This window comes from Lutjanus erythropterus, chromosome 17, assembly GCF_056507025.1.
Source record: "Lutjanus erythropterus isolate fLutEry1 chromosome 17, fLutEry1.hap2, whole genome shotgun sequence".
NCBI classification, from domain to species: Eukaryota; Metazoa; Chordata; class Actinopteri; order Lutjaniformes; family Lutjanidae; genus Lutjanus; species Lutjanus erythropterus.
Genome location: NC_139333.1, coordinates 36,459,508 through 36,476,184, shown reverse-complemented (window position 1 = coordinate 36,476,184; position 16,677 = coordinate 36,459,508). Strand labels below are relative to the sequence as shown.

Sequence of the window (16,677 nt, the reverse complement as noted above, 5' to 3'; positions counted from 1 at the left end):
CACACACACACAAATACACACACACACATGCACACACTGAAGACTCCCAGAGGGCTGAGGACAGCTGCACAGGGAGCAGAGCATCAGTCCCTGACAGGGGCAGGGGAAGGGAAGGCCCCACAGGTTCAGGGATCAGAGGTGACGGGGTGCCAGGGAGCTCCATGGGGAATACAATTAAAACATGGAGTGGAACAAAGTGCTCTCATCTTTTGCTCCATTTACACTGTTCCGCAGCCCAATGGCAGGATGTTCTTGTTGCTTAACTCAGGTTTTCTGACACCAGAAAGCTAACAACAACAATAATAATAATAATAATAATAATAATAATAATAATAATAATTGATTTATGTAGCACCTTTCAAGGTATACAAGGAAGCTTTACAGAGTATGAACAAACAAAACTATATAAATGTTAAGTGCAGTATATTATATGCTGCTCCAGAGCAGGTCAGCCTCAGATGATGAGATCCTTACTTGTCAACAACTTGACTACTGGCCAATCAGATCACTGAAAAAATGAAGTCATCATTTCTACAGGTTCCTAACATGTGACTACAGTGACAAGTAATAAAGAGTAATGTAGATTAGTAAAATCCCTTTTACAAAGCATTTTTTGAATGACCATATTCCTATTCCAACAACAACAACAACAACAACAACAGATGAAATGGGACTCAGGCTGGCCAAACAACCAGAGATCAGAGACTGTTATCAATTATTATTAATTTAATAATATAATAATAACAATTTTATAAAAAAAATAAAATTCTTATTTTTAATTACCAAGTAGAACTTGGCTCAAAATATTAAAATCAATCATCAGGACGATTACATTATATGGCAGCAAGGCATGGGGTACACTAACACAAGACAAAATGGGATAAACATCCAATTGAAATCCTACATGCAGTGCTCTGCAAAAGTATCCTCCAAGTCTGGAAAAGAGCTATGAACTCTGGATGTAGAGCTGAATTATGCCAATATCCTCTACTATTAAATATCCAAAAGAAAGCCCTAAATGCTGCCAGGAGTTGAACCCATGAAGGAGTCCAAGGTGAACCATCAGCCTCTCTGATCATTACGCCACAACCACCACAACTTCAGGACACAAACACTCAAAAATTAGAACCAACCAACAACTCTTTCTATTCCCTTCTTATTCTCCATGCCCTTTTGTGTTATTATTGTTTAATTTGTTTGCTATGTGTAAGTGTGCTTGTTTTTTCTTTCCCTTAAATCAGCAGATGAACTGAAGTTTGTAATATACACCATCATATACCCATCAGCTGATTACAGCTGATTTTGACTGTAACAGTTTAGAATAATGTTTTCAACTGGTACTGTAAAAATATTATCCACATGAATGTTTGTTGAGGCCATATATCAAAGTTGTATCAAACTGTGATATATAAATATAGGGGAAGATCAGGAGAATAGTAATTCAGCACTATCAGTGAGGTCAGAAAAACTGTGCACGGCTCATGTGGAGTGAAAAACGCTAAGCCTCCAGCTTTTCACCACTGGGATCTTACTGCTGCTTTTAACAGTAAGATACTACACATTCAAGCAGACTAGCATGATGTGTGGAGTTTCCTTAATGTTCAATCTTCTGGTCTCACTTATTGGAGTGGGGGTAGAGAGTGAGGAAACAAATGCAAGAAAGGCGTCAGTGTTTGGGGAACATGCCCTACCAGATGAGCTACCTGGGCACACCTGATAAAGTCAAATTACATTTACAGTATACATAAAAAATAACAAAATGAAGCTGCTGCGATTACTACTGCTATGGTGGGAAAGTCTGGTTTCTCCTGTTCCATAAGAAATTTACTTCATTTAGTGAGTCAAGAAGGATCTTTTTGCTTTATTTTTTAGCTGAGCTACCATCCATCAAAATGTCTGTGCACATCTTTGGTTTAGATTTTATATAGTGTGAGTGATACACACAAAGTATTTTGAGAAATGCAGAATTTAAATAAAATCATGATTATTTACAATGAAACCTTAATCGAAGGCGAAAGGAAGCCAACATACCTGTCACTGTATGCTGCTGCAGCAGTACCAGCTGGCTGGGCATATCTGTAAGCTGCATACCCTCCCTGAGAAGACACAGAGGAAATCAGTATTCTCTCAGATTAAGAATCCAGAATCCAGAATTAAGGTACAAACACAATGACTGACTTTAGGTAAAGAATTGGATCAAATGCTCACTCAGTACCACATCATTTTCTTGACTGATCATAGTGAATATTTGACTTACGTATATTTCTGCCCCATAAAAGCCATCTTGGTAGACCACACTGTAGACAGAGGATATGAGACATTAGGCATTTTTTCAGCTTTTAAGTAAAATAAATGAAAGGCTGATATGACATTTTAGTTGTAAATTTATTAACTAAAGAAATACAAGTTAAATATGAGTGTTCTGTCTGTTCTGACATTGTGAGACACAATCAGACTCTGCAGCGATTGGCTACAGGGTTGTGAGGCGGGATGAAGGATGTGCTTAGAGCAGAGCCACTGTGAAACGATCAGGAAAGAATGTTTTATTATTCGCTTTCTGCACACTGCCTCATTCAAAATGAATGAGATTTCTGGTGTTCTCGCCTGCTCAAGAATTTTTGCACATGTGCAGTGAGTGCACTTATAGATGCATACAGTCCTAATGGCACACAGTTGCCTGAACCAAATATGATATTATTGCCCTTACTTCTTGCATTATACAAACTGACTCTGCAAATCAATTTTCAGGGCCCAAGCAACAAATGGTACAAGGACCCTGTTGGATTTGCTTGGATTTTTCTGTTTTTTTTGCCATCTTCAATCACATTTTAGGGGCTGAACATGCCTGATATCCCATGAAACATGAAGCATGAAGCACAAAATACAATCAGGATGAAAATTTAGATGCAATATGGTTTTTGACAGGCATGAAAATCGGTTCAAACATGTATCATGGCCAGACAAACAAACAAACAAAAAAACCTCTTGGAGCTATAGCCTAAACCCAACAGGAAGTTGCCCATTTTAAATTAAGTGGTCAATTTTGGTGTTGTATTTTAACAAACTCCTACAGAAACAATCAGATTCACTTAAAAATCACTGTGTATCTGAAGACTACTTTGTCTTCAAAAGTTATTAAAAGACTAAACTCTGAAGGGCATGGCCATGGTGTAGAGTTTTGATGTTTCACCATGAAATAGGAAATTACCAGAACTTAAGTGTAAATGGTCTGATCTACACCTTACTTCACATGTTTAATAAGAGTCCCAGAGACAGAGAGAAGGTCAGGGGGGCAGGACAATGAAGAATGTTTTGAGAAGTTTGAGAGGAACTATCCAAAGCATTTGGAAGCACAGCACAGCACCACAAGGGATATGTGTCTTGATGTACTGTGCAGACAAACTGGGCTTGTGCTGCTTTTCTCTCCTTATCAGATGGAAGTATTCACTTAGCATCAAGGACTTGTGTGATGTACATTGCCATGTTGTTTATACTCGCTATAACGCTTGCTGCTGCTCAACATGACATTTTGTCAATACTGCTGCCTGACATTTCAGTATTTATTATTTGTTTTACAAAATATAAGTTGTTATAATGGGTTTTGACTGAACCCACTAGCAACACACCCGAAGACCCCTCAGAAAGTTCTACAGTTGGGCAGGTGTAGAGGGTCTAGAGGAGGGAACCCTCTTAATTGGAAGACAAGTCCTCCTCATTGGAGGTCTTGTGGGGAGGAGCTGGGCGAGTCCTCTGGCTGGGGCCCCCAGATGCAGAGGTGGACCAGCACAGTTGGTCGGGGGTCCAGGATGTGGCGAGCTGGGACCCAGGACCTCTCTTCTGGACCAAACCCCTCCCAGTCTACCAGGACTGAAGACCCCTTCCATGGCGTTGAGAGTGGAGCAGGCTGCAGACCATATAGGTGGGGCCCCCACTGACAAGTGGAGGAGGTGGAAGAGGTATAGTGGCAGGCAAAAGGGGACTCTCCCGGACTGGCTTGACCCCGGAGATGTGGAACATGGGGTGGCTGTGCATGGACCCGGGGACCTTGAGTCTCACCGCCCTCTGCACCTCGAAGGGTGAACTTGAGGACCAGCCTCTTCAACTCCACCTGTACAGGCAGGTCTTGGGTGGAAAGCCAGACCCTCTGGCCGACCCAAAAGTGGGAGCTTTGGAGCAGTGCCAGTTAGCAGAGGCAGAGTAGCGGAGCGGAGGAAAGCGGCCCTATCTGGTTCCAGGTCCAGCGACAGAATTGAAGGCCTGGAACCGATAGGAAGGAGGCCTCTTTGTACTGGGCCGCGGAGAGCAGAGCTTGGAACCCATGGACACACTGGAAGGGAGAGAGTCTGGTGGCGGAGCTGGGGCGGTTGTTGTGAACATATTTGACCTACAGGAGCAGCTGAGACCAGGCTGAGGGGTTCTATGAGACCATGTACCATAGGTCTGTCTCCATTTCTTGGTTCTTGCACTTGGTATGGCTGTTGGACTGTGGATGGAACCCTGATGATAGGCTAATGGTGGCTCCAAGCAGGTCACAAAACTCCCTCCAGAAGACTGAAGCAAACTGGGGGCCTTGGTCAGACACCACATTGACATGGAACCCATGCAGCCAGAAGACATGTTGCAGGATGAGATTAGCGGTCTCCTTGGTGGACAGCAGCTTGGGCAGGGGCATGAAGTGGGCCATCTTGCTGAAGTAGTCCACCACAGTCATGATAACTGTGTTGCCACCTGATGAAGGAAGTCCAGGGAGATGTGGGTCCAGGGACAATGATGGACTGGGAGGAGAGCAAGAGACCAGCAGGTGTTTTGGTGCTGGTTGCAGACAGAGTAGGCATTCACAAACTCCCAGATGTCATCCTCCATCATGGCCCACCAGAACCGTTCCTGCTTTTGGTGCATTGGATCCTGGGGTGACAGGTAAGTCTAAGGCTAAGGTGTAGGCCCACTGGAGGATTTCCGACAAACAGACGATTGGGAGGACAGTTGCTAGGGACAGGTTTGTTCTCCAGGGTGGCTCTGACTGACTGAGAAGAAGGCACAGGGATGTAGCTTATGGTTGGAGGCCATGTGCTGTGAAAGCACAGCTGCCACCCCTATGTCGGAGGCATCCACTTCCACCACAAACTGCTGGTCAGAGTCTGGCATTTGGAGGATGGGGTCAGACATGAACCAGGTCATTAGTTCTTGGAAAGTGCCCTCCACCACCAGAGTCCAGCGAAAGGGAACCTTGAAGGAAGTTAGAGCTGTGAGGGGGCCAGCTACTGTCCTGTACTCCTGGATGAAGCACCAGTAGAAACTGGTGAACCCCAGAAACTGCTGCTTCCAGATGTCTGGGACGGGCCAGGACGTTACAGTGGATACTTTGGCAGGGTCCATCTGCATGCTTCCTTGCTTCATGATGTACCTCAGGAAGGAGACAGTGCTGGTGTGAAACCAGCACTTCTCTGCCTTGATGAAAAGGGAGTTTTTCAGGAGGCACTGCAGGAGAGACTAGATGTTTTGGATGAGTTCTTTGGGGGTCTTAGAGAAGATAAGGATGTCATAAAGGTACACAAACACATATCCTGTTGTTTACAAAGGCCTGGAAGACTGCAGGGGCATTGGTCAGACCGAGGGGCATGACGAGATACACATAGTGTCCAGTGGGGGTGCTGAACACCGTCTTTCCCTTGTCCCTCTCCCGGATCCAGACCAGGTGGCAGGCGAAGGTGAAGGTTGTGCTTGGAGAAAACGGTAGCCCCCTGAAGTAGCTCAAAGGTGGTGGAGGGGGGTAGGGGGCACCAATTCTTGATGGTGATGTTCAGGCTCCAGTAGTCAATGTAGGGCCTCGGGGACTTGTGGTTATGGACTTGTTAAGGTTATGCTGGCCAGGAATACCCAAAGATGAGGGGCAACTGTTGGGACTGCAGGATGTAAAATGGGATAGTTTCATAGTAGTTGCCAGACAGGAGCATGTGCACCAGTGTCATTGTTTGGGTTACTGTGTCCAAGAGTTAGCAAGAACCGGATGTGGAAGTGGGATTTGGTCAATCCCCAACTGATCAATGAGCTCCTCATCGATGAAGTTGACATCCGCCCCAGAGTTCATGAATGTGACAAGGGTGTGGGATCCACCTGCCAGCAGGAGCTTGGTGTTGCTTATGGGCCTGGAAGTGGGGGAGAGTCTTGTTGGGGTTTGGCTCATGTATGGAAGTCGATGGTGGAAGTCGATGGTGTAGTCTACCACCGACTCCCCTGACACAAGTTCATGAGTCCCTGGGCAGCGCCTAAACCAAACCCCCCAGGCCGAACACCTTGTGAAGTTCAGAGATGGAGGTATGGAACATGGAGCAGGCTGGGGTGCATCTCTCCCACTTGGTGGTCCCCCAGAGTTGAGCCTTCCCCATCAGGTGGTATATGGTTGCCACCTTGGTCTTACTGGTACCCAGTGTGTGTGGTTGCAGGGAATACAGGATAGAACAGTTTGTGAGAAAAGGATTGCAGCCTTCGAGTTCTCTAGCGTAGTGCTCCAGGGTTTCCACCCAGGGCTCAGGTCGTACTCTTGGTGGCGATGGTGTTGGGGCCAGCAGCTGGGGGGGCTAACATCAATGCCGGGGATGCAGGCTGAGTGAGTGCCATGGCCACCTGTTGCACCTGAGCAGCTGCTCGAGGGATGCCATTGACTGCCTTGCTTACACATTGGCAGCCCCCATCATTGTCTTGTGCTGCTGGAAGATGCCCTCAACCCTCTCAAGGTGGCTCTGTGGCGAGGAGGTGTGTGCTGGGTCCATTTCTGACCAGATTGTACTGTAATGCGTGTTGACTAAAGGCACTAGCAGCACACAGGGACAGAAAAACACATATTAACATATCAAAACAGGCTGAACAGGAACTTGAGCAGGTGAAGCGACACAGGTAACAGTTTGTATTATGGGGAATGAGTTGAAACACAGTCTCTGAGGTTTGGGTTTGAAAGATAAATCAAACTGAACCTGGAAGTGGGACTGCAAGCAGTGATGTGAGCACACAGACCCAAACAGTTCTGTTCAGCAGCACGCAACGGTACCGGGAAGGAGCAGGCAGGAGATGAGGTCGACGAGGGGAAGGGTCTGGAACCAGATGAGTCAGACGAGGCAGATGAGCAGACGAAGGACGAGCACTTGAGCAGTTCAAGAGTTGGAACCAGGTGAGTAGTCAAAGAGTGCAGTCGAGCCAACAGGGGTGTGGCGACAAAATGACAGTCTCTGAGCCACAGCCCACTACAGGTAAGCAGATGGAAACACTCACGCTATACCGGAACAGGAACCAAAGATGCTAAGGCAGATCTCTTGGTCAGGGACAGAAGGCTGGTGTGTTTACTGGGAGACAGACGAGGCAGGCAGGTCAGAGGCAGACAGAGTTGACAACGGGAAATCAATCCGGAGATGAACGCTGGAAAGTCTTGCATGTGGACAAAGAACAGTCTGGCAACGAGTGAGTGAACTGTAGAGACTTACATACCGGGATGATTGGCTGATGAGCTGCAGCTGTGAGACCAGGTGAGTGGAGTGGGGTTACTAAGTGGGAGTAGCTGGCAGGTGGAGTGAGGCAGAGGCGGGGTGAGTGGGAAACTACTGAGAGGCAAAGGAGCTGAATGCAGATTGTGACAGTAGTTTTAGTCTTTTAAGTTTCAACCATAAACTGTTAAGAGGTAAATCAAAGAAAATACATTTGTATTACTACCATAAATTAACCACCATTCTTCCATTCTTTGTCTCCTCCTGCCTTTACTCTCTTCATCTGCATTTCTCTTCTTGTCTCTTCTTCCTTTCAACCCTAACACATTCTATCGGATGTCTATTTGCTTTCTCTCTCTCTCTCTCTCTCTCTCTCTCTCTCTCTCTCTCTCTCCATGTCTCCCCCTTCACATTCACTAGGTCTCTCACTCTATCTGAGGCAGGCCCACTGGAGTGTGCAGGGCAGGTCATAGCTGTCCATTCACAGCCCAATAAAGAATGACACATTAGAAAAAAGAGAGACAAATTTGGCCATTCTGGAATCAAAGAGCAATTTTCTGCTCTATTAGAAGGCAGCCTTTCTGTTTTCCACTCGCCATTCTCCTGTTATGGTATGTGTGTGTTTGTGTGTGTGTGTGTGTGTGTGTGTGTGTGTGTGTGTGTGTGTGTGTGTGAGACAGAGAGAGAGAGAGAGAGAGAGAGAGAGAGTATGTGTTAGCTTCTGTGTTTGAGTGCTGCTGTGAATTAGATTTGTGCAGTAGCGTGCTTCCAGTCTTGGAGACCTGTCATACACCGTTTATTTGATTATGTGTGTTTGTTTCAGTTGTATGTGTGTGTGGGTGTGTGCATGTTTGTGTGTGTGTATGGATACACACGCTCCATAGGCAGGGATAGGTGGAGGAGGAGGTGCAGCACGGAACGTGTTGTAGACAGCGCGACCCCTCCCTCTCAAATGGGTCCCTCTATAGGCCACGGCTGCTCCTGTACTTGGGTATGGAAACCCTGTCACTGAGAGGGACACATCCAAACACACACACACAAAGGTGGAAAGAAGCACAGTTACATCACAAATTTTCATATTTTTCATTGCAATAACATCACTTGAAAACATTGAAATCTAACTGGAAACAAATCCCCTGAAAATACCAAAACCAAAATCGCATTAGTCCATCTCTGTCTGTGGTTCTCAGTTCCAAGCCCAACAGTTCAACTGCAGAGGTTAATCTTAAAAAATGAGTTAGTTAGTTTCATTTTCAAAAAAGCTCTATAATCCACTTGATCAGCTGCTTACTGTAGGTTTTGGCAAACATTACTCAAAATGGAGGAAATGGTGAAGCATTTGTTGAAGACTATTTTTAATATCACACCTAGGGTTAAGGTTAGACTGTCCTGCCTGCAGTCCAGACCTGTCTCTCATTGAAAATGCGTGGTGCATTATGAGCTAATACAAAGTATGACAAGCGACTGCGGACTGTTGAAGAAAAATAAAGTGCCATTTCAAACAAAAATTAAAAATTTAGTTTTCAAAACTTCACAGTGGTAAACATCCTCCTGCACAACCTTTTTTGAAATGAATGAAGAATGACTGTATATTTACAAAAACAATAAAGTTAATACACATGAACATTAAATATCTCGTCTTTGATCGATTGGTCGATTGAATATAGGTAGAAAAGTTTTTGCAAATCATGCATTCAATTTTAATTTATGTTTCACAGCTTTCTGAACTGGGGTTGTACATGGACTACATTTATAACTTTACATTTAATGTATAGTCACACAAAAATCAAATCTCTTTGTAAAATTGCTGCACACATGACTTACTCTCAATATTTGCCCAGGACTTTAGTTCACTAGCAACAAAGACCGGAGGAGAGCTCCACTCGTGTGCCTTGCACTTTTTAAATGCAGGAAAATTCAAAGCCACTATTGAGATGATGGTGAAAATACAGTAGCTCACAAGCCACTCATAACTTGCAACTAGGAACATTTTAAAAAAGGTAATCTATGGATTTCCACACATTAAAAAATATTTTCTAAATGAACACCAAGGCAGGGAGTCTTCATTTAAGTCTAAATTCTCAATCACATCTGTAATTGTAATGTGACAGGAACAAGTTAACAGGATAAAGCAGAATATAAATAAGAATGGAGGGACAGGTAGGATGCAGGAGAGAGGAGGTGTTCCAGTGTGGGAGAGAGTTGAGCTGGCAGAGACAGCAGAGAGCCACAGAGGTCTGTGTGGAGGCTCGCCTCAGTGTTTGGCAGCTGCAACACAAAGCAGATGGCCTGTATTGTTTGGAATGGCAGATCCGCCGACGGCCATGCTTCATCTTGCACAAACACATACACACGAGGGTCACTCTTACAGGCACTGGGTAGTAGGGTGATGGAGGTGAAGGTTCATGTTTGACCTTCATTTAGCAGTGTAGCACGGCCTTCTCACATACACGTGCACGCACGCATGCACGCACACAGTGTGGCGTGGCAGTCATGTACTCCAGGACCCAGCTCTTATTATCCTTAACATTCAATCTCTACCCTCTTCATTCTCCTCATGTCTTTTGTTGTGGCACAATTTACACCCAACATAATAATGATGATTCTGATGTGCAACATAGATCAAATGTGCAGCAAAGTTGACAGAAATGTACAAATAAATAATATGCATGCATACTTCAAAACACCATGAGGCCATGAGTCCAAATCCCCACATGTCCGCAAAAAATTAGAACAGATGACAGGAATAATGTTTAAACATTTATTTTGTATTCTTTATATCTTTATTATTCCAGTGTTGCTGGTAGCCAGTGGTGGACAGTAATGAAGTACATTTACTTGAGTACTGTACTTAAGTACATTTTTTGAGTATCTGTACTTTACTTGAGTATTTGTTTCTTTGGAAACTTCTGACTTTCACTCCACTACATTTCAAAGACAAATATTGTACTTTTGACTTCACTACATTTCTAGGAAGGTTGTTCCTAGACATGTTCGACGAAGCACAGCTTTGAAGTCAGCTGTTGGTGTTTTTTCTTTTCTAAAATGCAATTGGTCACATGCTGTGTTCCTCACAAGAAGAAACCAATCACAGTAGCTCCTCTCAAATGGGACTGATGTAAAAGCAGAAATACGTCCAGGCGCACTCTGTAACAAGAACAAGCAAACTCTCCCTCTTTCATTCAAACAAAAAGCGGTAATGGTGACGGCAGGAGAAAGACAAAATGAAATCTGAAGATGTTATTATAATTATTAATTATTCCAGGTAGCTTTTAAAGTTGGATTGTTTTTATTGGGGTGAAAAATACCACATAATTCATGTATATATACTGCCCCTGAAGACAGAAAGAAATCTCAGTTATTTAACAGACTTGGAGAACTCCTTACAGTTGGCTACAATCTAATTTTATGATGTGATTTTAATACATTTACATCAGAAATTGATAACAGCTGTCCTTTTTGTTTTTGATTGTATTTCTATGCTGAAGTTTTTATAGGTGTTTCTACAGACTTTGTGTAGCAGAGTGGTTCTACAAGCAGGTCAGTGCATCATCAGGTGGTTTCAGAGAGTTACAAGCTTCTGTAAATGCATCATGAAAACAATACAGCATGTATTGATATTAGAAATTGTACTTTGTAATTTGTACTTCTGGATACTTAAGTGTTTTTAAAAACATGTACTTTTGAATACTTAAGTATTTTTAAAAGCAAGTACTCTAGTACTTTAACTCAAGTAAAATTTTGACTGAGCAACTTTCACTTGTAGTTGAGTAATATTTGACCAGGAGTATCTATACTTTGACTCAAGTACTGGGGTTGAGTACTTTGTCCACCACTGCTGGTAGCTCCTTCAAATTCCTCTAGTTTTCTCTTTTAACCTTTAATTTTTATCTATGCCAGGTGTAAACCTGGAGAAGATCACGTAATAACGAGTGTGTGTGTGTGTGTGTGTGTGTGTGTGTGTGTGTGTGTGTGTGTGTGTGTGTGTGTCTGTGAGTGTGTGACCTCCAGCTTGGCTGCAGCTAATCTCGAATACTACTGAACCAATCAGCCTTTTTTGTGCACATTCATGACTGTATGCTGAAGGACCTCTGTGCTTTGCTTTCAGGTCATCCCATTCTTGTGAACATAATATTTCAAGAACACCTTGGGGGAATTTCTTCAAACTTGACACTAATGACCAGTTGGAATCAAGGATGAACTGATTACATTTTGGTGGTCAAAGGTCAAAATCACGTTTGCCTCACTAAACACATTTTTGACTATGACTCAAGAATTTATATATATAAAAAAATACCACAGATTATACACAAATATCTAATAGGATAAAATGAGGTGATGACATTTCATATGGAATCATACATGTATAGTGAGAACATAAAAAACAACAACTACGAAATACCTTTTATTAAAGGAGGAGGACTCTGTTTCATCGATGATGTTTCGTGCACAAACACAATCAAAGTTAATGGACAATATTTTCCAGATGTGTATGTGAAGATGTTATCATCTTCTCACATACACATATTATCATCACAATCCTGTTACTGCTCTTCACATTCTACCTCTACTCCATATCCTGGACGGAAATAGTGAATTCTTAATTGTTTTATTGGTCTAAAAGTACTCAAACTAATTACAGAAAAATTGTACTATGGAAAGTAAGAATGTAAGGTTGGGGCTTGCAGCAGACACTTGTTGTCTATGTGGAGAAACGTCCTTCTATCAGTACTTGCTAATTGATTTAACTTACATACCTACATTTAACTGAAAGCAAATTGACCATCAGTCTGAAGAACACTGGTTGTTTCTTACCTGTAAAATATTTTTCGCACTGAACAGACTCCTTTAACAGCACAGCAGAACTTACACTTCTGTATTCTCCAGACCAAAGTTGTTACTGAGATTCTAGCATTAGATGCTTAAACTTTTACATTATGTATAACATGTTTCAACATCTTCATTCTATAATTAATAATCTAACATGTACCCATAATAAGACATTGTTGAAATCATTCCTGTAGTCCCATGCTGAATGACATCACCATAGGTTGTCCTCCAGAACTATGTGTATTTTTTATCTTCAAGATATATTCTGAACTGAATGCTTTACACTCCAGGTGCTCAATAGGGTGTATTTTAAAAATGTAAAACTGTATAATTTGGGCTAATGTAACTCTGCAGGCTATAGCTGGTATCATGCTTTCAGTCTGAATGACTGTGATTAATCATCCCTGTAGAGTATGTTTGATATTGATTAAAATGTTATTTTAAAGGGAGATGCGCAGAAATGAGAGAAGTGGAGAATAGAAAGTCTCATGGTCTTCTTTACATGGAGACATGATCTTTCAAAATAAAATAGCCCAATATTAATATTCCGCTGCAATTATGCAAAATGTACGTGTTCCTGTTCACAGTGAAAGTGTACAATACATCACTGTGATGGATTACTAAATTAGAAATCTTAAGAGTTGTTTTGGTGGTGTTTGAAACTCAATTAATTAAATGAGCCAAAACTGTTTATGGAAAAAAAAAATAGTTCTTTGATACGTGGTGCATTTAACATAATATGACCTGTAACCGGGGTGGCATGGTGGTGCAGTGGTTAGCACTCACAGCAAGAAGGTCCTGAGTTCGATCCCCCAGCTCCCCGGCTGGGGCAGGGCCTTTCTGTGCAGAGTTTGCATGTTCTCCCTGTGTCTGCGTGGGTTCTCTCCGGGTTCTCCGGCTTCCTCCCACAGTCCAAAGACATGCATGCTAGGTTAATTGGTGATTCTAAATTGCCTGTAGGTGTGAATGTGAGTGTGAGTGGTTGTCTGTCTATGTGTCAGCCCTGCGATGAACTGGCGACTTGTCCAGGGTGAACCCCGCCTCTCGCCTAATGTCAGCTGGGATAGACTCCAGCAGCCCGCGACCCTTACGGAATAAGCAGTTACAGAAAATTAATGAATGAATGAATGACCTGTAACCTTACTTAACCTTAATCACCTTAAGTCACCCAAAAATTTAAATTCAGTCATTTGGCTTTTGGTTGCTTTTTCCATTTGAAAACTGGTCACCCTTCACTTAAATTGTTTGGGAGACTCTGCAACACTGTTTTCCTGGGAAATTTCCAGCAGTGCTTTGTGAACTAAAATGCATATGACTGAATTTTCATTTTTGAGTGAACTATCCCTTTAAAATAGCTTGTCTGATACCCAGCCAGCTGTGAGTGCACAGCTTAACCAAGGCTGAAATTAACTGTAACAAGTAGTCAAAAAGTAAAACTTAAATTTTGGATTAATAGGAACTTTACTGAACATGAAATAATATTTTTAGACTTAAAATTATTCAGTTCTGTGCTGTAAAAAACTTGAGAAACTCAGAATTTCCAGGCATCTGCATTCAATAGATTTTAAAATTTTGATGCAAGCTCAAACTCTCAAAATTCAAAGTTTTGAAATAAACTAAACAGAGCTTTGGCTATTTCATAAATTGCTCCCAGTGACTTATGAACCTGATTTGTTGTTATTTGTTGTTGGATGCTTGACAATTGGTTGCAAGTGAAAACATTACATTATTAATCATTATTCACTTTCACTTCAAAGAGTTTACTCAACAATATTGGAAATGCACATTTTTGGGTATCTAACACTCAAAGACTCAAGTTTATCTAAAGAAGAAGTAAATTATGTCAGAAAAAAAAAATAGTTGGTAAAACTTTTTCAAAACTTGAGAGTTTAAGTAGTGCTCAAAACTCTAAATCTATTCAAGTAAATAGACTTGAAGAATTTCTCAACTTTTTTGTTTTTACAGTGTGTAAACTTGTTGAAATGAGGAATTTACTCATATTTTAGTTGGTTTGATCAATCTTTAATTTAACTGTAATCATGTAACACTAACTATTTTAAGCTGTGATAACCACCAATTTTTAAGTTTATCAACCAACCAATTGCCTCATTTTTTTTTCTGAGTATTGCTAACTTATGTGGGTTTACAATGCAGGACACTGGACGTTAAGTGCTAATAGTTAAGTGTCGAACCGTTTCCACCGACTGTCTGCCGGCTGTAAGCTCAAACAGATAGATGCCTTAAAAGGAAACCAGTTAAATTCCAGACACACTACATCACCTCCTGAGTACTTTCAGACCTCTGGGAGACCTGTTTATGGATGACTACACCTACTGTATGCAACAGCAGAGAGAAACACAACATGCTCCACTGTAAGAGCTCAGTCTCTCTGTCCCCTCTGTCCATCTGTCTCTCTATCTGTCCTCAGGGTGAAGAAGATCCCCTACCTTCTGTGTCTGCCTTTGCCCACTCTAACTAGTCAGACAACAGCATTAATATGCCACACAGCCAGCACAGAGGCCATTGGTGATATATCCAGAGTAAAAGATCAATTTCCCCCAAGTTGCTCCCGCCTTCCCTTTCTTAATATTAGACATCCATCCCTCTTTGTGTGTGTACATGTGTGGCAGTGTTTGTGTGTGTGTGTGTGTGTGTGTGTGTGTGTGTGTGTGTGTGTGTGTGTGTGTGTGTGTGTGTGAATATGAGTGAGCATGAGGACACGTGTATGTACATGTTGTTAGTGGTGTGATGTATATGAATGCAATCTGATGATGAGCTATGGCTTGTGCATGCTACAGCGCTGCTGTAATAACCCATGAATCATGGCAGGGCCTCTGCCTGACAGCCAGCAAGCTCATAAAACAAACAACATCCACTGATACACACACACACACACACTCACACACACACACACACACACACACACACACGCACACACACACACACACACACACACACACACACACGCACACACACACACACAGACTGCACTCTGAGGCTGCATACGTACATATCTTCATACATCTTATCTGTTAATGCAGGTGGTGTATGGGAATTAGTTGTGATCTAGCTGGAGTCACAATAAAACAAAAGTACAGTATTAGAAAAGTAACTTTGATATGTGTCATATGAGTAATGTGTGATTATTTTTGCAGCTGGCTTGTGTGTGTGTGTGTTTCAGGTCAATGACAAAATGCTTTTATCATGGTGTGTCTATCTAATTGGGATTTAAATCAGTCTTCTACATACTACATTGCAAAACTGAGGTTGCAAGATATTAGCGTGAATTACATTCATTTTCAGTTAGCAGATACGCTCAAATGGCACAATGATGACATCAGCTGGAGTTACAGAATGAGCTGCAATAAAAGTCGAAGCATTTCAGGAAAGTTTTCCATACAGATCACACTCTGTCATGTGGAGCTGAAGGGATTATAAACACCATATCTGATGCATTTGGATAGTATAATGCGTGAACATACTGTATTGTAATTCATGCCAAAACTAAACAGAAATCCGTTTCTTCTACTGCTCCATTCCCACTCTGACTTGAATCAATGGAACCACTATTGGCCTTGTATTCTAAACAGGGTATTGACGTGATCCATCTCATATGATAGATATGATTAATTTGATTAATTACATATTTGTTGTAGAATTTAACCTTCACTAAGCCACGCCCTCCTTAGTTACCATTGCTACACCTGTCAAGCTTTTCCCTTCTCGCACTGCATATACTCCATTTACAGTGAGGACGGTGGCAGACTTAAGATTGAAATTGGGAGTAATTGAAATATGAGGTCTGGAGAGTAGAAGTTCCTCAAGGTGACCATGGATTTAGGGCCAACTAAAGACATATACCATATAGGCAGTCGCCTAGGGTGGCAAATTCAGATGGGTGCTGGTCACCCTCAAGGGTAAAATGAAGTAACACTGTGAGTGGGTGCTCTTGCACCCTTTGTCTTCCTATCTTCATTTTTAGCCTTGTGATTGACAGAGCTGTGATTGGCTGTTATAAAAAACCCTGTTTTGTGATTGTGTGTTATAAGAGTCCCCTGTGCTGTGCTGTGATTGTCTGTTGAGAAAAAGAAAACTTTTCTTGTGATTGAAAATAAAACATATGTGCTGTGATTGGCTGTGTAAAACCCTCCTGTGCTGTGAGTGCCTGTTGTAAAGCCCTCCTATGATGTGACTGGCTATTGTAATCTCCTTGAGTTGTGATTGGCTGTCGTACATTCCCCCTGTGTTGTTATTGGCTGTTGTTAAAACCACTGCAGCTGTGTTTGGCTGTTGTAAATCACCCCTATTTTGTGATTGGCTGTTGCAAAACTCTCCTGTGCTATGATTTGTAAAAACCAGCGGCACTGTGACT

At 42.2% G+C, this 16,677-nt stretch overlaps 1 protein-coding gene across 1 annotated transcript in view; it reads right to left on the bottom strand.

Annotated features, from left to right (window-relative positions):
* Positions 1 to 16,677, bottom strand: part of rbfox3a (RNA binding fox-1 homolog 3a) — a 290,125-nt gene that overhangs the window by 58,725 nt on the left and 214,723 nt on the right. Inside the window, exons 8-10 of the mRNA XM_084740224.1 lie at positions 8,351 to 8,483; positions 2,258 to 2,297; positions 2,032 to 2,096 (exon numbers count right to left, since the gene is read on the bottom strand). Coding sequence (XP_084596350.1) covers positions 2,032 to 2,096; positions 2,258 to 2,297; positions 8,351 to 8,483 — 238 coding nt within the window. The remainder of the gene's footprint in view (positions 1 to 2,031; positions 2,097 to 2,257; positions 2,298 to 8,350; positions 8,484 to 16,677) is intronic.